Source organism: Plenodomus lingam, assembly GCF_022343315.1.
Source record: "Plenodomus lingam strain CAN1 chromosome Unknown contig_1, whole genome shotgun sequence".
NCBI lineage: Eukaryota > Fungi > Ascomycota > Dothideomycetes > Pleosporales > Leptosphaeriaceae > Plenodomus > Plenodomus lingam.
Genome location: NW_027093927.1, coordinates 1,434,040 through 1,453,156, shown reverse-complemented (window position 1 = coordinate 1,453,156; position 19,117 = coordinate 1,434,040). Strand labels below are relative to the sequence as shown.

At 53.9% G+C, this 19,117-nt stretch overlaps 9 protein-coding genes across 9 annotated transcripts; 5 read left to right on the top strand and 4 right to left on the bottom strand.

Moving 5' to 3' along the window:
* Positions 1 to 234: 234 nt before the first annotated feature.
* On the top strand, positions 235 to 3,170 carry IAQ61_000441 (uncharacterized protein; the record flags this gene model as incomplete). Its single annotated transcript, XM_066094675.1, has 4 exons — positions 235 to 637; positions 698 to 791; positions 862 to 2,265; positions 2,331 to 3,170. The coding sequence occupies exons 1-4, from the start codon at positions 393 to 395 to the stop codon at positions 3,168 to 3,170; spliced, it is 2,583 nt and encodes an 860-aa protein (XP_065955528.1). The 5' UTR covers positions 235 to 392.
* Positions 3,171 to 3,714: 544 nt separating this feature from the next.
* Positions 3,715 to 7,070, bottom strand: IAQ61_000440 (uncharacterized protein; the record flags this gene model as incomplete). Its single annotated transcript, XM_066094674.1, has 2 exons — positions 3,715 to 4,683; positions 4,755 to 7,070. 2 exons carry the CDS (start codon positions 7,068 to 7,070, stop codon positions 3,715 to 3,717), a joined length of 3,285 nt encoding a protein of 1,094 aa, XP_065955527.1.
* Positions 7,071 to 7,795: 725 nt separating this feature from the next.
* On the top strand, positions 7,796 to 8,050 carry IAQ61_000439 (uncharacterized protein; the record flags this gene model as incomplete). Its single annotated transcript, XM_066094673.1, has 1 exon — positions 7,796 to 8,050. The coding sequence occupies one exon, from the start codon at positions 7,796 to 7,798 to the stop codon at positions 8,048 to 8,050; it is 255 nt and encodes an 84-aa protein (XP_065955526.1).
* A 98-nt stretch (positions 8,051 to 8,148) lies between these two features.
* On the top strand, positions 8,149 to 10,618 carry IAQ61_000438 (uncharacterized protein). Its single transcript, XM_066094672.1, has 6 exons — positions 8,149 to 8,606; positions 9,051 to 9,189; positions 9,358 to 9,385; positions 9,553 to 9,750; positions 9,809 to 9,943; positions 9,999 to 10,618. The coding sequence occupies exons 2-6, from the start codon at positions 9,122 to 9,124 to the stop codon at positions 10,149 to 10,151; spliced, it is 582 nt and encodes a 193-aa protein (XP_065955525.1). The 5' UTR covers positions 8,149 to 8,606; positions 9,051 to 9,121; the 3' UTR covers positions 10,152 to 10,618.
* Positions 10,619 to 10,931: 313 nt separating this feature from the next.
* On the bottom strand, positions 10,932 to 13,308 carry IAQ61_000437 (uncharacterized protein; the record flags this gene model as incomplete). The annotated part of the gene is made up of 4 exons (XM_003835573.2): positions 10,932 to 11,121; positions 11,293 to 12,215; positions 12,266 to 13,107; positions 13,164 to 13,308. 4 exons carry the CDS (start codon positions 13,306 to 13,308, stop codon positions 10,932 to 10,934), a joined length of 2,100 nt encoding a protein of 699 aa, XP_003835621.2.
* Positions 13,309 to 13,407: 99 nt separating this feature from the next.
* IAQ61_000436 (uncharacterized protein) lies at positions 13,408 to 13,739 on the top strand (the record flags this gene model as incomplete). Its single annotated transcript, XM_066094671.1, has 2 exons — positions 13,408 to 13,438; positions 13,513 to 13,739. The coding sequence occupies 2 exons, from the start codon at positions 13,408 to 13,410 to the stop codon at positions 13,737 to 13,739; spliced, it is 258 nt and encodes an 85-aa protein (XP_065955524.1).
* Positions 13,740 to 13,873: 134 nt separating this feature from the next.
* Positions 13,874 to 14,780, top strand: IAQ61_000435 (uncharacterized protein; the record flags this gene model as incomplete). Its single annotated transcript, XM_003835572.1, has 2 exons — positions 13,874 to 14,170; positions 14,259 to 14,780. The coding sequence occupies 2 exons, from the start codon at positions 13,874 to 13,876 to the stop codon at positions 14,778 to 14,780; spliced, it is 819 nt and encodes a 272-aa protein (XP_003835620.1).
* A 332-nt stretch (positions 14,781 to 15,112) lies between these two features.
* On the bottom strand, positions 15,113 to 18,385 carry IAQ61_000434 (uncharacterized protein; the record flags this gene model as incomplete). The annotated part of the gene is made up of 5 exons (XM_003835571.1): positions 15,113 to 15,196; positions 15,251 to 16,871; positions 16,929 to 17,639; positions 17,690 to 18,010; positions 18,060 to 18,385. The coding sequence occupies 5 exons, from the start codon at positions 18,383 to 18,385 to the stop codon at positions 15,113 to 15,115; spliced, it is 3,063 nt and encodes a 1,020-aa protein (XP_003835619.1).
* Positions 18,386 to 18,399: 14 nt separating this feature from the next.
* On the bottom strand, positions 18,400 to 18,999 carry IAQ61_000433 (uncharacterized protein; the record flags this gene model as incomplete). Its single annotated transcript, XM_066094670.1, has 2 exons — positions 18,400 to 18,417; positions 18,733 to 18,999. The coding sequence occupies 2 exons, from the start codon at positions 18,997 to 18,999 to the stop codon at positions 18,400 to 18,402; spliced, it is 285 nt and encodes a 94-aa protein (XP_065955523.1).
* Between the last annotated feature and the right edge of the window lie 118 nt (positions 19,000 to 19,117).

The window sequence follows — 19,117 nt, the reverse complement described above, 5'->3', positions numbered from 1 at the left end:
TAGAGGGCTTACCTCTCCTTTAAGATACTAAATACTATTATTAACGCTTATTGTATTCTCCCTTAAGGCCAGTCTATAATACTTACACTATCTCCTAAATAATTCCTAAGCTTAGTAATCTAAATTTCTATAATAATATTATGTATATAAAATATGTTTACTAGGCTATAGACCCCTGTATAGTAGGGTCTGGTTAATCTATGGATTACGACTTTGCGTTAGTCTATGGACGGACCCATTTTTCCTATGGTTAGTTGACATGCTGCCTCGTACCGGTACCTACGCGTCTCACCTCCGCGGCCAACCAAGCAAGTGTGACGCCATCACCAACAGCCCAAAAGCTTCCTCGACTCGCGCCGCGACCGACTGCGAAACGCCAAAACTAGGCACGAATGTCCTCGACGGCCATACCAAGAGTCATCCCCGCCCAGCTTTCCTTCCTCGCCATCTACAATCCGTCTCTGGGCCGGTCAGACGAAACATTTGACAAGCAGATTGTCTTCTACTACTCCAAGGCTGCCAAGACGCGCTCCAAACTCCACCATGGCGACACACAGCGAAAGGAAGCGCTGCGCGAACAGGAAAACGAAAAGCTGCGTCAGGTTGGGCTGGCTCAAGGCATGGTCGGCTTTGCAAAGTATAGGGCGCACATATATGACAACCGATTGAAGCGACGGCGTGGTTGACACAGGCACAGGAGCTTCTCCAACGGCGCAGCAGTCGACTCGGTAGAGACGCAAAAGTCGCGCATAGTCCTTCATGAGCTTGAAGATGGCTGGTGGATTCTTGCCGTAGGTTGGCATTCTTAAATTCATTCACGCATTCATGCAAATACGCGGCTAACTCAAGGTGCTCATCCAGTCCATTGACCTCACTCAGCTGCCAGCCATGGATGGCGCATCTCGAACAGACCCGAATACAGGTGGAGAGCCTGCGGTCGAATACTCGCCACGCGAAGTCAGTCCGCCTGCCCTCCTCATCCAGCAACTCGTTCGCGCCCAAACCACCTTTCTCCTCCATCATGGTACAACCCTCGAGGCCATGTTCGCCAAGCACGGCCGTCCCAAGTTCTGCAGTATACTTGAAAAGTACTGGAGTCGGTTTGCGGCCACGTGGGATGTGCTGCTGCATGGAAACCCTGCCGTGGACATCTATGGCGGTATGAAGCTGGCCGCAGGTGGAGAATTGGGCATGGGCGTGGGCGAGGAAGAATGGGGCAGCAGTGAGCGCGATGTCCTCGAAGACTTTGCGCGCAGGACAGACGGCCTGATTGATGTCATGGTCTCTCGCTTTGGCGAAGCGTCGCCCTTACAGCAAGCCAAGTCATCGACAGACCCAAAGCTACTCGAGGCTATCGAGGAAGAGCCCTGGATTGGAAGTGGGAGACACGTTCAGGCTGCCGAAGGGGTCGTCTTCTCAGGTATCGGTGCCATCAGCCGTAAATCGCTACGAGACCTGTCACACTGGGTCGAAACATTATACCACTACGGCGAGTATGCGTACGGTGTACACGACACGGTTACATCGGATCGGAAGAAGCGACAGCGACGAAAGCTGAAGCCAGATGCAGGGGCACGATCATCGAACTCACCGGCATCCAGTCGACAGGAGAGAAGCACTCTCAACAGGACAGATTCCAGCTCTACATTGCCACTAGGCATTCCTCCTCCGATTGTGAAAGCTGTAGAGAACTCTCTGGACAAAGCTTCTGCGGCAGTTACGAAGACCAAAGCAGACGGGAAAAAGGCTGCCATGCCAGAATCCAAGCCAATGCTGGCGTCCCTGGGCGATACTGAGACGTGGATGAAGTACATGACCCTAGGATATGCCATAGCATGGGGTGGCGGTAGCAGTAATCAGAACCACGACAAGAAAGCTCATGAAGCCCCTCAACCCGCCGCACCCTCTCCGGTTCGAAAACGTTCCCCCTCTCCAGCCGCCATGCGGTACATCGAGCCCGAGCCAGACATGGATGTCGCCGCTGAAAAGCGCAAACGGCAGATCCGGCTTGAAAACGACGGCTACTTTCTCATCGGCTTAAAAGGGCACATGCTTGACCTAGACGTGGACGATGACAATGAAGACGGCAACTGGAACAACCGCATTCCACTCCGCACCATCCATCTCGAGCTCGAGAGCCAAAAGGATTCCACTTCGACGCCTACCCCCAACGACTCTGACGAAATACCGCAATATGAGAGGGAGATGAATTTCGAGCCCTCCCCCGAGCGCAAGCTAACACGGTTGAGACCCGTAGTATACATTGTACGCCCCCCCCCCCCTTGCCCAACCATCCACCCAGAAGCACAAAGCTAACGACCTGATGCCAGCACCGCCCCTTCATCTACACCTTCCTCTTCTCACACCAAACCTACACCCTCTCCCTCTCCTCCTTCTACCGCGACATCCACACCTTCTTCTCCCCGCTGCACCGCTCCCTCGAAAAATCAACATCCCCGCACCACATCGCCGCACGCATCGCCGCCGCCGCAAACCCACACACCACAATCCCATCTTCCCCTTCTACCCCCCAAAACACAAATCCCATCTACGACCTCGTCTACGATCCCCGCACATACAACCTCCACACCAGTCTACCCAACATTCCGGACCCAGCGCCGTTGGTCCCGCCGAGCAAGACCCAGGCTGCGTGGAGTAGACCCGATGCCCTCGCTATCCATACGCATATTCTGAATACGATTTCCTCGACCCGTCGCGATCCGTCGGAGATTGAGCGCTCGGGGAAGACGGGACGGGGATGGTGGATCGTGTGGATGAGACTTCCGCCTTCGGTGGATGAACGTCAACGTCAACATGAACATCTATCTCCACCCCCGACTTCCCAACCCTCGTCCGAAACCGCCAGCCAAACCACACAAACACAATCACACCCCCCTTCCCTCTTCAACCCCACCTCCCTCCGCGAAGCCCTCCTCATCCGCAAAGCCCCCTCCTCACCCTCATACCCGCCCCTTTCTTCCGCATCCCCCGCGCCCCGGTCTAGCGTGTGGAGTGCATGGGGTATGGGGACCAGGGGCTTGGGCTTGGGTGGGGATGGGGGAGGGGGCGCGGGACATGGGGCGAAAGAGGCGAGGGCGAGGGGGTTGGTGGAGGGTGTGGGGGTTGATGCGAGGAGGTATGTTGAGGGCTTGTTGAGTTTGAATCGGTAGGGGGTGGAGGGGATAGATGGGATGGGCATGGTCATGTTGAATTCCAGTTCAAAGATGTGGGTTTTTACACTGCTGACATATAAATGTATACACACATATATACCATCCCTCTCCCCTCCCTTCCCCTCTCCTTCCCACCCCCCCTTTGTTGTTTTCCCCATACCTCTCCCCCATCCCACCATCCCGTCCTATCCCATTTCCCCCAAATCCATCCCATACCTCCATCCATCACCATATCGCAGCTCAAACATTTGAATATCCATATAAACTCCCATCAAGGCGCATCACCAAAAAAAACCCCAGCATGACTAGACATGACATCGTTGATATATTCATTTCAGCTTTCACTCTGCTTACTTCAACTCGACTCGACTCGACTCTACATATTTCAGTTCAGCTTCACTCATCCAGCTCACCTCCACCTTAAATGCCATCATCTCCCATGACCCCACAACAAGACCGACGTCTCCGCCGCGCCTCCACGGCGTCAAACGCAGCAGACCCAGCCCTGCGCTCACCCAACAACGCGTACGTCTCCCCCCGTCTAAGAGGTATCCATGTGCTCTGGCTGCGCAGAAGCAGCAGCCCCGGCACCGGCCCCCGCATCCGCACCTGCATCCACACCTGCGTCCACATTACCACCACCCCTCGCAGCCTCAGCCGCCCTATTCCTCTCCGCCATCTTCTCCGCCAGCACATTGGCCTTCCAATTCTGAATCTCAGCCTGGAGTTCCGTATTCGGAATGACGTCCTCAATCTTCAGCGGCGTGCGGTTAAACGGATCATGCGGGTCACTCAGCAAATGGCTCTGAATCGTGCTGCGGTCGACCACCTGCTTGCTAATGGGCAGGATGACGGGGTCCTCCATGAGCGTGGCGAGAATCGGGTCCGTGTATTCGTCTGGGTATTCGCCGAGGTCGGCTTCGACCATGTCGGCCTGTTGCTTGGCCGCGGCGATGCGCTGGCCCATGTCCTGCCATTGCGCCAACTCTTCGGGCGTCTTGAGCGAGAGCTTTTGTAGGATCCGGTAGGCTTCGTCCCAGTACGAGGAGCGGTAGGAACGGCCATCTGTGGCGACGGCGTCGATGAAGGATTGCTTGTCGCGCAGATTGAGGTACACGTCCGACACTTCCTGCAGCATCGTACGTGGGTTCCAGCCGTAGTCTTCGGGATTGTCAACCTGCAGGTCTTTGCGCTTGTCTGGGCTGACGAGGGCTTCAAGGTTGTAGTCGAGCATGTGTGCGAGGCGGACGACGACCTCCTTCTTGGTGAAGGAATCGGCCAGGGCTTCGGTGAAGAGCTTGAGCATGGCCACGGTTTCGTTGGTAAGCTGCATGTAGCTCTTGGCTTTGCTTTGCGCACCGGCAAGCTTCTCTTCCTGTGCTTGTCTAGCGGCATCGTCCATGTCTGGTGGGGGATTCTTGAGGAGCTTGGAGACTTCGTGGATCTCCTTGAACGCTGTGAAAGATTCATCTAGGACGAACGTGACATCGTTGAGGAGCAGATTGACAAACTGCACGAAGAAGTCGAGGTTGACACTGTGTCTGGTTAGCAAAGTGCTTTGTGCAAGTCGATGCAAACTACGTACCGAGCTTCGGTCGCGAGATTCTCCCGGTAGATGGTGTTCGGCCAGATACACTTGATCACCTGGAAGATCTCGTACCGGATATTAAACTTGTCGTAAAACTGCGTGTGGGTACCAGTGCTCTCGCATTCAATGTAGAATTTCATAAGCGAGTGCAATAGATGCTTCATCGAAAAATCATTTCCATACAACGTGTCTCCCAAGACACCCTTGGACCGTCCTGGGATAGGCCATATACCATAGAAAAGGATGGTGACGAAGCCGGCTTTGATACCTGGGTTCTTGATATACTCGGAGCTTCTCAGCAAGGCAATGCAGATCTTGACGATTTCCTCGCACTGCGTGGTGGTGATGATGTGCGGCATCCATCGGGTGATGAACTTGAAGTTGCTGACAATGTCTTCGACGAAATACTCGGGCAGACATTGGAACTCTGGAGGCTGTTCTTCGGGAAGTGGCAGTTGCAGCTCATGCTCAGGAAACGATGCACCTGGTGTCACTAGCCGCAAGAGCCAGACGATGACATAGCGCATGAACTGCATGGACCGCGCTTGGGTAGTTTCATCGAGCAGCACGCCTTGAATAGAAAGCATGCTACATCTGCCCCTCTGGATCTCCGCCTTGACCTTGATGATGTGTTGGTCGAATAGCTGCAGTCGCACTGGATTCGACATGTACTTGACTCGCTCAGGCTCCATCTTGGCGAGCTCCTTCTCTAGCCACTTGATGTCCTTTTGCAAGGTAGACAACGTTGCATTGGCAGCTTCAGTACCATAGTGATGAGCAGCTACCGTCAGGAAGAAGACTTCACTGATGAAGTTGTTGGTGCCGGGCACTGTGGTCTGGTAGAATTCGTCCGACGTCTTCTGATCAGCGTTGATCTTGGTTTCATCCGAAACGTCAACGCGTGGAGACCGGCGTAGATAGTCAATGTCGATGCGATCAATCTTAGAGAAGGTAGCATCCATAAAGGGCTCGCACAAGCGGTCCAGGATGACGGTGACATTGACCATGAAACCGTCGGACGAGACGGAGGTTCGGTCCACTTGCATAGCCCTCCGCTTGTGGTTCCTGTTGACTGTCAAGGCAAACCAGTTGAGCATCTTCTCACGGGACTCTTTGTTCTTGATGAAAGCGTTGACAATGTCAAGCAACTCCTCCTGGTGGGTCTGCAAGGTCATGCGAACCGCTCGCTGTGCGTTTGCAATCAGACCCTTGTCCGTGCCCGAGGAGCCGGAAAAGTAATTGAGTGCGACATCGGCCTGCATTGGCGACAGGCGAAAGAAGGGGCCGAGGAAGGTATGGGTTTCGATTTCTTGCGCCTCAATCTCGGTGCGGAGAAAGGTGGGCGACTGTGCCAAGGCAGCGACGAGCGGAGGAAAGCGAATGAAGACGCGCAGCACCAGCATGTACGGCTTGTAGTCCCCATTCATCGAGACCTGGGCCAACCGGCTACTTATGTCCTCCATGGCTTCCACCAGAGCCTCCTTGATACTGTCCTCTTCGCTGATGCGTAGGCTGGCCTCGGTGAGGAAGTCGTAGCAGATGCCTCGCTCGTCGTCGGGTCCAAGGAGCAAGCGATCTGCCAGGGCATTCTGTGCGGGGGCTTCTTCGCCGAACATGTCTGGCATGGTCGCAGCAAACATGCAGTAACTGAAGCACAGCCGGCGAGCTTCCTTGAGAATCTCGTACTTGGGGTCGCTCTTATTGGCTATGCTCTTGAGCTGCCTCGACACACGCTTCCAGCAACCCAGCAGGTAGTCCAAGGCGGTGCCCTGCGAATGGCTTGAGGCTGCCTCTACTATGGCCGAGTCCAACATGTCGGTGGTGAAGCGCAGCGACTTGCCCTCGTCTTCGAGATCGCTCCTCGCGCCTGCAACATGATGAAGCTGGTGCCCATGCGCATCCTGTCTTCGGCTAGGATCCAGCGTTATCCTGAAGATGGCTCCTATGGTATAGTCCTCCCATGATTCCAAGCTAAACTGGGCGGGCTTTGCTGCGGCCTGGGGCGTTGTGGGATCACTACTCGACGATTGGGCGGGCTTTTGCTTGATGGTGATGCGAGGTTTGGGGGCGTCGTCGGTCTTGATGCCCAGCTGAGCGAAGGGGTTCGGTGTCTGTGAGGCTTGGGGTTGGGGTTGGGGTTGTGATGCTGGTGTTGTTGGTGTTGATGCTGGCGCTGGTGCTGTAGATGGGCCTCCTAGTTTGGCCAGTCGCTTTGCGCGAATCTGGGAGACATTTGCGTCAGCGGGTCTCTTGTTGGGTGGACGAGGAGAGCTCACTTTGTCTGCGTCTGAGGTTGCGTCTGGCATCATTGCTGTGCCCTGTTGTTCTGGTGGCTGCTGCTGCTGTTGCTGCTGCTCCATGGGCGGCGGCTGATGCTCCGGCTGGTTGTCGTCCATGGTGGGGGAAATGCAAGTGAGTGTAAAGGACAGAACTGGCGGTGTTGTGTTGTGTTCTTAGCAATGCAGGGCCATAGACGGGACCCGCCGTGGTGGTGGTGGATGGTGAAATGTCCAAGTTGGTAATGCCCAGGTAAGAGTAGGGACGGTGAAAGTCTACCATTAGCACGACGTCAGCCCCGCGGATCGCTTAGGAGAGCTTGGGCCCATGGAACTCGACGCAGCGAGCGCAGCGGGTGCCTCTCGCCAACTCACGTGCTGCCCACTGCCGATGAGATGTAGAGTACTCTTAGGAGTAGAAGACGAGAGAAGGGCGGCGATCTCTTTTCTGTCTTGCAGTGGGTAACAGGGGCTCGATTGGGGGACCTGCCGACTTGTCTCTTGTACATGGCAAAGTCGGAGCGTTAGTAGGTAGAACTGCCGTCTGCATGGATGGCCAAGCAGTCATGGCCGTGGCAACGAATGGATGGATAGACAGTGTTGGCAACATGCATCAGACAAACAAGATGGCAGGCAGAGCGACAAGAGCAACTGCTAGAGCACAACCATAGGTAGAGTACCACACCGACAGGCGGTATGTAGGTAGCCTGTAGGTACCTACCTACAATAAATACCTAGCTACCTACCTAGAGTACAGTATGATCTGTTGGACTCTCCGTCGTAAATGCTGTGGGGGGGGATGCGTGGGGGGTGGAGCCGCGTGTGTATGTACGCCCATGTATGGTTGGCTGGGGGCCCATGGTTGGATGTGCTGGGGTCGACGATCAACAAACGGAGGAACTGTACCATTTATTCATGATGATGATGGTGATGATGATGATGATGATGATGGTGGTGGTGGTGGTGGTGGTGGTAGCCTAGTGATAGTACTCTCGGTAGGTGGTGGAGAGTAGGAGGCAGTCTCTTGTCCCACCAAAAGACAATGATGCTATCGAGTAGAGTAGAGCAGCGTAGCATAGCATAGCATAGCATAGCATAGCTAGACATTCAGGGTGCAACAGAGAGTGAACAGCGCGTGCATGTGACGAGTGGGACGGCGGGCGCATGAGTGAATTGAATGAGTGAATGTACAGTACAGTACAGCCGGTATCTGGCTACCTAGCCGACACCACTCTTGTCGCCCGTTCGACTATACCTTGTGCGCACTCTAGGTACCCGTTCCTAGAGTAGACCGACCAAGGCTATTAGTGATTCCTGCACCCCCGTCTGCCTGTCTTGCTCTTTCGTCTTTGCTCCTCTCTCTCTCTCTCTCTCTCTCCATCATCCGTCATCAACATCAACATCATCATCATCATCATCATCATCATCCACGTCCACACCCATTCAGCGCCCCATCCCACCCACATCTCCCTCTTACTTACATACACACCTCCCTCTTACTTACATACACACCTCCCCCTCCCACGGCCAGCGCTTGATTCCGCGACAGGCTCCTTGGCCCCCAAGTAGGTATGTAGGTGCCGTAGATGGCTGGCGGGATGCTACCCATACTGCCTCGATGTCGCAAACACCCCCAACCCCAACCCCCCCCTCGCCTTCCTGCCCGGCCTCCTCCACCTTGCGCTCTCTCCATCCGTCCAGCCGTCTCCCATCCTCCCTTTTCTGCCGGGAACCCATCCCTTCTCTCTGTTCACTGCCACAGCACCAGAAGAGCCGTGTGTTGTGGGCGCCTCAGCCACGCACTGCCTCAGCCGCAGCTCGCACGACCCCCGGCGTGGCCCATGTGCCTAGCAACAACGGGCCCTGACGGCCGCTTCGCTCCTCTCCCTCACAACCACCCCAACACCCACACACCTGCACCCACCTCCCACCACCCTTCCCTCCCCATCTCACCCGCTATCCCGCCCTTTTTGCTCGCAACCGCCTTTCTGACCCGCTTCCGTTGCTCGATAGTAAACTCCCCCTTTCCTCCTCCCATCCCCGCCGCCCCCCCCCCTCCCCCCCTCCCGACACATTCCAGCACCATGGCGGAGATTCGACGAAAGCTCGTTATTGTCGGTGACGGCGCCTGTGGAAAGACCTGTCTACTCATGTACGTATCCCTCTCTCTCTCTCTCTCACACACACTCTCTCTCTCTCTCTGCTGGCTGCCCCTTTCCCGCCACCCGTGCCATTCACCCAGCTCGCACATCTCCCTCGTCCTCACGCCTCCTCGTTCCCTTGATCCTGCTCTGCAGTTCGCTGATGCTCTCCCTTGTAGTGTCTTCTCCAAGGGTACCTTCCCCGAGGTCAGTACCAAGCCAGCGCGCTCCTTTGCCTGCATCCCTGAGCTTGAGCTGCGTCAGCCTAGCAGCTCCCCCCCCCCCCCCCCCATGATACCCACGCCAGCTCCCACGCCTCTTGCCCATCACCTAGACAAACAGCCATCAACCGCATACTGACGCTCATTGCACAGGTCTACGTCCCCACTGTCTTTGAGAACTATGTCGCCGACGTCGAGGTGGATGGCAAGCACGTCGAACTCGCCCTCTGGGATACCGCTGGCCAGGAAGATTACGACCGTCTCCGCCCGCTCTCATACCCCGACTCGCACGTCATTTTGATCTGCTTCGCCATCGACTCGCCCGACTCCCTCGATAACGTCCAGGAGAAGGTATGACTGCAACCACGCACGGTCGCATGCCTCACCCCATACTGACTGCTCTACCTAGTGGATCTCAGAAGTTTTGCACTTCTGCCAGGGCCTGCCTATTATCCTCGTTGGCTGCAAGAAGGACTTGCGCTTTGACCAGAAGACGATTGAGGAGCTGCACAAGACTTCGCAGAAGCCTGTAACTCCCGAGCAGGTGAGAGGGACCACGTTCCCCATCAACAGCCCGCCCTGCTAACTCACATGACCAGGCCGAGGATGTGCGTAAGAAGATTGGCGCCCAGAAGTACCTAGAGTGCTCGGCAAAGACGAACGAGGGTGTCCGAGAGGTTTTCGAGCATGCCACACGAGCTGCTCTCCTTACCCGGAAAGAGAAGAAGTCGAAGAAGTGCCTGATCTTGTAAGAGCGGTCAGGACTGGTGATGAAATAGCGGAGCCGTCGCAGCCCATGACATGTTGAGCCTGGACAAGAACAACACTGGGCGGCTCTCGAGAATGTGCGATAGTAGTGGTCTCTGTGTCGGTATCGAGAGAGGAGGGTGTCCGGTAACGTGAACGGCCGGGAAGGTAGGGGAGAAGGGGCTCTCCAAGGACGCACCATGGTCGGGCCTCTGCTTCCTTTGCTTGCTGGCTGGATCCCCACTGGTGCCCTTTTTCCTTGTCCTTGCCTGGCTTGCCAGGGCTCCCACCTGTACGAGGCGTTTTCCTGTGCGTTCTCTGGGTCTTTTGTGTGTGTTTGGCAAAGTACATCATCTTGGGGCACAAGTTTTCATGATGGTGTTAATCTTCTCAGAGCGTTGCAGATTGAGATTGTGAGCAAATGGTAGGATCTTTCTAATAATCGTGCTTGGCTTTTTGATGGCTCCATGATGCTGTGGCCCTTTTGCTTACTGAGCTTGTCTGTGATGATGATGATGGTGATACTAATACTACTAACAATAGCTGTAATGCAAGTCCTACAAGTGACTGGCAATCGTCGTAATACAAATCACCCCAACACATTCTTTGCCCTAGCACATGTAATCCCGCATCTTGACCATGTTGACCACTTGACCCGTGTCTGACTCAACAATACCATGCCCATTGTGTGTCTAAGCTGTACATGCGAGCTTTGTACAGTGTCTTGTTGTACGTGGGTTTGTACGTGGATTATATATATACCTACCTACACTGCAACCATCTACCTATGCCCATGCACGCTCAAGTACACACATGATACACTGCATTTTCCATCTCTTGCTCTTGCTCTTGCTCTTGCTCTTGCTCTTGCTCTTGCTCTTGCTCTTGCTCTTGCTCTTGCTCTTGCTCTTGCTCTTGCTCTTGCTCTTGCTCTTGAACTGATTAGACCTGACCTCCCACACGCCGAATCTCCATCTTCAATTTCAACAGTGTAGAACTCTGGGTATATTTGTATCCTATCCATCCATCCCCCTCACCTCCCAACTCATCCCACTTCATCCCATTTCACCCCATTCTACCAAATACAAATAAAAATAGACAACGTCAACCCAAAATACACCACTCCACCAACACCCATCAACCTACCTACCCCTCTCCAACATCTCCCCGCCCCGTCCCCGCCCCATCGCCTTCCTCGCCTGTCCAATTTCCACCCCACTCATCCCCAAGCCAGGCAGATACGTCTCAAACGCCTGCAACACGGCTCGCAAGCCGTTGTCCAGACAATCGCGGACCTGGTGTACGTGTGCGAGTGCATTCGTTGCGTCGCCCTCTGCATGCGGAGAAAGCTTGTCGCTGCTCTGTCCCTGTGTCTCCACATAGTCGTCCAGCAGGACCAGGGCCTGGGTAAACGTCCTGACGATCTCGGGTATGCACTTTTGATACCGACCCAGCGCGTCCTGGGCAATGGAACAGGTGGTGAGGTTCGTCAAGGCGGTAATGGCGTTGCAGAGCATAGAGACGCGGGAGTAGGGGGCTCCGAGGATGACAATGGCCATTGTGCGCGGGAGTGGTTGTTGGAAGAGACTGCCAATCGGCGAGGAAACAAGCCATTTGTACGAAGCCGAGAGCATGGATTCGGCCTGTTGTTTCCCTTCTTTCGCCTTTTCCACGCCTTTGGCCAGGGCTTCCCGCCCATAGGCTTGTTGGGCGTTGCCGGGGCTGCTGTAAGTTTTCGCAATGCCGGAGGTGGCGGCTTCGACGTGGTCCCATTTGGAGGTCGGCTTCGGTGGGAGCGCGGTGACGGTCTTGTCAGTGCGGAGGGGTTGGGAGATTTGCGGTACGAGGTTGATGGGGGCAATGGGATTGGAGGTGGTGCTGGGGGCGGGTGTGTAGTCTGGGTTCGTGGCTATGCTCAGGCGTTCGATGAGCAGTTTGAGTTCGGAATGGCAGATGGAGGTTACTTGTTGGAAGGTTTCGCCCTTTTTACGGTCGGTCTCCGAGTAGATTGTTGCGCGGCGGCCGGGGAAAGAGGAGGTGATCAAGGCGAGTTCCCAAAAGGCAATGGCCTGGGCTTGTTAGCTGGTTCTACCTGTGTGACCGTCTAGTCTGTGCTTACCTTGACTGCATCCTTCTTCGACTTGAGACCGTTGAGAAGCGTGCCATTGGGGTCCTTGGAGTCGTCTGTAATGGGCTTGTCGTTCTTCAGCGGCTCCTGCGCAATGTATACATCAAAGGCCTTGTTGACAAACTCCCACAACAATACGAGCAAAGAACCCTCAAGGACAAATGACATGACGAGAGGCGCAAACGGCGCAAGTCCAGTTGGCTTGGATGTCTTGGACAGACTCCACAAGTTTCGTGCGATCGAGTACCAGATGCCCCAAATAAAGTGACGGGTCACCAAATAGTAAGAAGCCGCGCTGGCAAACCACACGATTGCAGATAGAGTGACTGATTTAATCATCAGGCTGGGGAGGCTCCTTAATAGCACGTTTGAGGGTTTCTGTGACTGGCTCGTTGGCACTGCTGCTGCCGCCTCTTCGCCCTCTGTCTTGGGCTTCAGAGCCGGAACATCAATCTTGTCATAGTCCTTCCACAGATGTACACCAGCTTGTGCAAGAGCCAACACAAAGAAGGACCAATGGAGGTATATCGGCCGCTCGTTCAGCTTGATGCGCTCATATTCGCGCCCAAGCTCTGTAGCCCCAAGCTTGTCTGCAGGTGTACGTGACCATATGTAGGCCTCGAGATAGATCCAAGCTGAGAAGGCATAGAAGGCGGGGGTCAGCAGCGTCGCCGAGCGGAACAGGTATTTGCTAAGGGTCGCGGCTGGATGAGAGGTATGGCGCGCACCGACGTGCCATTGCGCAACGCGGAGTACGTAGATTGTGAGGGCGGGGATGAAGAGAATAAGGGTGCGCAGGCCGGTGAAGCCAAAGGGAGTCAATGTCCAGTAGACTGTAAGTTATAATGTTAGTATGTATACTATGTTACATGACAGAACAAACACTCACCACCTCTCAACTCGCCCATCCACACAGCAACGATGTAACATAACAACAGCGTATATCCGCTCGCATGGATGAATCTCCGATGTAAAGCTGGCGTCAAGTAATCTTTGTAGGGGCGCACCTGGGCTCCCAGTGGTGCAAGCGCCATGATGTTATGGCAGTGGAAGTGGTGTGAAGTGAGTTGGGGTGTGACAGTCGCGCGGCCCAAGGAAGGAGCGTGTATGCGGTAGAATCAGATCATAGCAGCATGGAAGAAGCGACGGCGATGGGCCTCTTGCGTATGTGTGAGAGAGAACGAATGAACGAACGGAATACGAGAGGCAGTCGGGAAATCTCTCTCCTCTCTCAGTAGGACGGTCAGCCAAAAGACTCCAAGGCGCCGCTCAACTTTCTCAAACAAACACTGGCGAGGCGTCGGTGGAGCTTGAGCCAGGAACGCCGAAGGGGCTGACTAAGGTGGATCCGCTGTTGTGTGCCATGTTCGTCATCGCCGCCTTGCCAGGAACCAGCCCAGACGACCATCACGACGAGAACGACGACGACGAACGACGAGGATCTGGCCGTCAAAACCACCCATAAACCCCGTCGCATAGCCTCGAGAAAGAGAAGGAAACAGGAAAATAAAAGAATTTCCGACTCACCACCACCAAACAACTTTCCACACATCTCACCACCCCGTTTGGCACACGCCCCATCCCCAACCACCACCCACCATGTCCTTCCAGCGCTCCAGCGCCCTCGAATCCCAGCCCACAACCTGGCGCAGAGAAGACGACCCCTCGTACGCCGACGACCCCGAGTTCCGCGACTTTGCCAGCAAACTCTCCGACGACCTTTTCGCCCTCACCCGCAATGTCGCCCGCCTCTCAACCGAAGTCGCCAAGGTCGGCACCAAGCACGAGACCGCCCGTGTCCGCGAGCGCGTCAAGACCACCGTCGAGGAGACGTCGGAGAAATTCAAGGAGATTGGCCAAGGTGTCAAGAAGATCACTACATGGCCTGACGTCGGGGTATGATCAATCTCCCTCACCCTTCCCTTGCACACTGGAAAACAACAAGCCGAAGAGCCCCATACTAACACATGCCCTCCCTTTCCAGCCCTCGCAGAAATTCACCCAGTCCAAACTCCAACGCGAATTCAAAGCCTCCCTGACCGAATTCCAACAACTCCAAAAGACCGCGCTCGACAAGGAAAAAGCATCTGCACAAGCCGCCCGCGCCGCCCTCGACTCCCCCTCCTCCCCCTCCGCCCACCAACCCCACCTCCAACAGCAACAGCAGCAAGACCAGCTCCAACTCCGACTCGCCAACCAAGACGAAGTCGACTTCCAAGAATCCCTCATCATCGAACGCGAATCCGAAATCCGCAATATCGAACAGAGCGTCGGCGAACTCAATGAGCTGTTTAGAGATGTCGCTCACATGGTGCATGAGCAGGGCGCTCAGCTCGATATCATAGAGGAGAATGTAGAGGTCACGCATGATGCGAGTCGTGGCGCCCATGTCAATCTGAAACAGGCGAGTAATTATCAGAAGAGCGCGAGGAGTAAGGCGTGTATTCTGCTGCTGATTATGAGTATCGTCCTGGTTATTATCATTTTGGCTGTCGTGCTGGATTGAGATTGTGCTGTATGGGCAGTAGGTATGGGGCCGTTTTGCATGGGCGTTTTCTTTTCATGTTTTCAACTTGGGGATGCGTTTCGGTTTGGGCTGAACAATTGGGTATACCATGGTGTGTATGTCACTGCATAGTTGTTTATAAGTCGGTCGGTGGTTGCCTCATCTTTACATAGGCGGTTAATGGTGCAGCGTTCCTCATACCTTCCATCCGTGCATCCTCTCCTCACATCCATTGATTTTCAATGGCTTTGATCGTGAAGCGTCCGATTCCTCTCATTCCATATACATACACACACATCAAAACGACCCCTAGAACTGCCAATCCCAACATCCTAGGACGCCCTAACAGTAAGTTCCCCGCCAAACATCTTGCCAACCTTGTAAATCTGCCTAGACCGCGGTAGTCTCCCATTAATCTATCCCAGAGTTAGTCAATCCAAAACCTTGCTCCCAAAATAGCACAAACATACCTTGGTACTATCCCGAAACGCCAGCTCCGTCTGTCCATCATTCATAGGAATCGCATGTTCAGGTAGGTCAAAAACCTCGCGCAGTGTCGGACCTTCGAACGTCCTCGTTGTCTTCCCATTGCCCTTGACATCACCGGTGTGCATGTTCCGTAATGGCGGAATCCACGCTCCATCGCTCTCGTCGTGAATGTCCTGTCGTCCATAGCGTCGCACGTGTCCGAGTCGGTAGTCGGACCCAAAGAACTGCTTTCTCGAAGGTCGAGCCTTGATTTGCGCAATCTTCTTAGCTTTTTCTTCCTCGGTCATGAACTCGATAGACGAGGGTTGCGCTTGGAGAAAGGCCTTGTAACTTGTCTCGCGTTTGGAGTCACGGAGAATGGACAAGTCTACTTGCGGTTTACGTTTGACGGCACGTTCGAATGGCATGAAGGGCGCGATCAGGTCTTCGGATGGCATTACTGGCGTGGCTTTTGTCGCGGAGAGAGTTTCACATGATAGTGACGGCTTGACGGGCGGATCATCGTCTCTTGATGAGGCGGTCTTTCTCACTCGAATAGATTGGGCCTGTCCTTTGCGATTCAAGGCTGAAGGCGACTTAACGTACGTTCTAGAGGATTCGCCTGCTTCGCTGACAGGCGTGGTGATGACATTCCAATACTTTGCATACAAAGCTCTGTACCGCTTCCGCATCGATGCGTCAACGAAGGAGTATCTCTTCGTATTGTCTCTAGTGCCTGATATCTCACTACGAAAGAGCTCTGGCAAAGCCGAAAGCTTGGTTTCGACTCGAGTCTCCCAAGATGCTCGACCTTTTCGCAGAAGGGGGAATGCTTTCGCTATCCAGTTGATCACTTCTACTGCTGTAAGGCCTGAGTCATCTGCGGCTGAAAGTGCTATAATTGCCAGTTCGCGCGCAGTGTGCCGCAATTTAACATACTTTAAACGCGGATGTTTTACAACCTGTTCAGAGCATGCCCAGGTGTCCGATGAGACGGATCCAGCATGCAAAGCCATAGTAGACTCTGTCCCGGTCAACTTTAACTGCAAATCTTCATCACCGGCGTCATGCACTTCCTCGTCTGTAGCATTGGTAGACTCAAGGCTTAGGTCGTTGTCATTTGTTCGACAGCTTCTGACCATGACGATCGGAGGCGGTGAGTTGCTGTCGTTCTTCGGTTGTTTCAAGTGCGCTTCCGTTGGAACAGGATCTTCCATTTTCTCCATTACGTGGGCTTTGGAAACTCGCACACATGTGTCGAGCATGGGTACCGGCCCTTCCACAGATGGTTGTTTGCGAACAAGTATCTCTCCTGAGATATTAGCCTGGAAATTGTCATTGCTTTCGTATCTTCCCAACGACGGCTCCCATCGTGCATTTTCCATGCTCAAGATCACATCATGATCAATTTTCTTTCGCTTGATCTTCAGCTTTGTATTGATCAAGTTCGAATGGAACCATGGCTTTACTGGGTTTGATGTAAACACAGCGGGGGACGTGCTGCTCAATCCATCTTTAGGGCTTTGCGTTGCACACGCTTCATTGTGTGAAGCAGCATGATAAGTGTCTGGTGTCTCAAGTTTGCCAGACTCCGCAATAAGTGATCTGTTTCGACAAGTATGGCTGAAGAGGCGAGTAAGTCATCGAGGCCCCCAAGTATGCTGAGCGAAGAGCACTTACCAATGAATGTTTTCATCCTCGCATGTTGCGAATACTCGTTTTGTTCGACAGGAAACACATAGTACTATCCGCATTGCAGTGATACCGGCCGCTGGCTGATGAGGCCGATCCCTAGCTGTTAATTTGTCGTCATTGCTCTGTGCCTCGCGTTCATTGCCGAGCCGTGCATCAAAAGGTTGGTCAGGAACCTCGGATGCGCGCGAATGTTGCGTGGGTGTATTGAGAATTTGCTCAAAGTCATAGTCGCTTGCGTGAAGCGATGTAAAAGGAATTGTTCTGTAATCCGAGTTGTCCCTGCGATTGATAGAGTTTGACGACCTGGCTTCGTTGGGGCCACGCAGAATGTTCCATATGCTCATGTTGTCGTGATTACTTGCGTTGCCATGCTCGGCGGTGTTGCAGGCGAAGCGACTGTCTCCAACTGATGACGTTGCCTCAGTTTGCTGACCAGGCTGCACTAAAAGAGGCTGGGAGCTGCGATCAGGTAATGCAAAGCTGTTGACCCATTTGGGAGACGGCTCTGCGTCTGAGCTCAGCGACACTAAAGTCTGATCGTCATCAAGGTTCGAACATGTACTCAGTTTTGAGTATGTATTTGATGTTGCTGCCGAAGGGTCTCCATGACGGATATTGGAGTCCCTCTGCGCACTAGGAGCGGTCGATATTCGCGCGCGATTTGAAGATAAGCAGTTGGAGCATCGCCAGTGCTGCCTGCTTACTTATATCAGCTATGACTGGGTCTTTGTTTCACATGCACTTACGGCTCTACTAAGTCACCTAAGGGAGGTTTTCGACAACTGTCGTGATATGGACTCGCGCATCCTTGACAAATGAAGATTTGGTTGTAGTTGGTGGCGGAGCTTCCTTTGCAGACAGGACACGCACGTTTGACGGTCACTCGCGGAACAGCCGAATGACGTGGAACCACTGCGTCGCTATTCCTCGCTTTGCCTATGACGCTGTCTTTTCCACTGCCATGCGTGGTCGGTGGATTTGGTAAAGAATGTGGATACTTCCATAGACCTTTTCTGTCCTGCTGCCTGTTCAGCTCGTGCTGCTGGAAAGTAGGCAAGCCATCGAGGCTACGTTCGTGAGCACGGTTAAATATCAATCATAACATCAACATCATACCTACGTCTGACCACGTCCTGGGTTAAACATGGCCTTGCTGGCAATTCTGTTGGGCGCGGAGCAACGACGTTTGCCGTGGGAACATCGTTGTCCGTGCGCTGTCGTTTGAGGGGTGGTGGTGATATCCTTTGAGCAGCGCGATGTCGTCGGGTAGGGTATGCATCGGGGAGTGGGAAGCTAATGTTGCCGTCTTGTCCTGATCCGTTGCGTTTATCCGATTCTTGTATGGTAGTATTGTCGTCTCTGATGCGTGGCTGGCCAATCTGCTGCATGTGGCTTTGCGTTGCCAGAGGAAAATTCATCCATCTGTTTCTTGATATTCCCATTTGGAAATAGGAACTTAGCCAGGACCTTCAGCCTAGAATATCAAGACAAGTCAGCCAAGTGCGTACCATTGCCAGCTTGTTATGAGGCGAAAGTGGACATGTTTCAGCTCTTTTCAGTTTTGTTTGAATCAAACCAGCATTTCGCTACGTCTGAGGCTTGCTCTTTGATACTGCTGGGCCCACTGCATGCGAGTGATGGTTCCCGCGCTGCTCATGGTCATCAGACAGTATCCAAGGCAGACCATCAGCCACGCTTTGCGATCTGACCTTTTACCAGTAGTCATCATCTCATGGGGTTGCTCAAATGGGAGCATTGTGGGAGAGGACCCAGGGAAACATGAGCTTACTTTTCGTCTCGCTATGACATTAGAGCACTGGGACCGAATGTCTATGGCATGTATAAACAATCGGCCGTGCCAGAGCGTATAGGTAGGGTACAATTCAAGGGCAGCGTTTCTCGGAGACATGTAGGGGCTGAGGCGTAGATGGTATGCGAGCAGCCATGGGAGCGGAGTGAAGAGGTACTTGCGCGGCTGTACAGTCAAGCCGTGGCGTGAGAGAGAGTGAAAGATTTTCTCTGTTGTTGCCGCACTCGCAGTCTGTTTCTTGCGCATGGGCCGTCGCGGTGATGACGCGCCGCCGGGGAAGTTGCGGAGATGACAAAAGGCTGGATTGACGCGCGATCACGTGGAAGGGATGTTCCTGGACAGTACCTAGAGTGGGGCAAGGCGC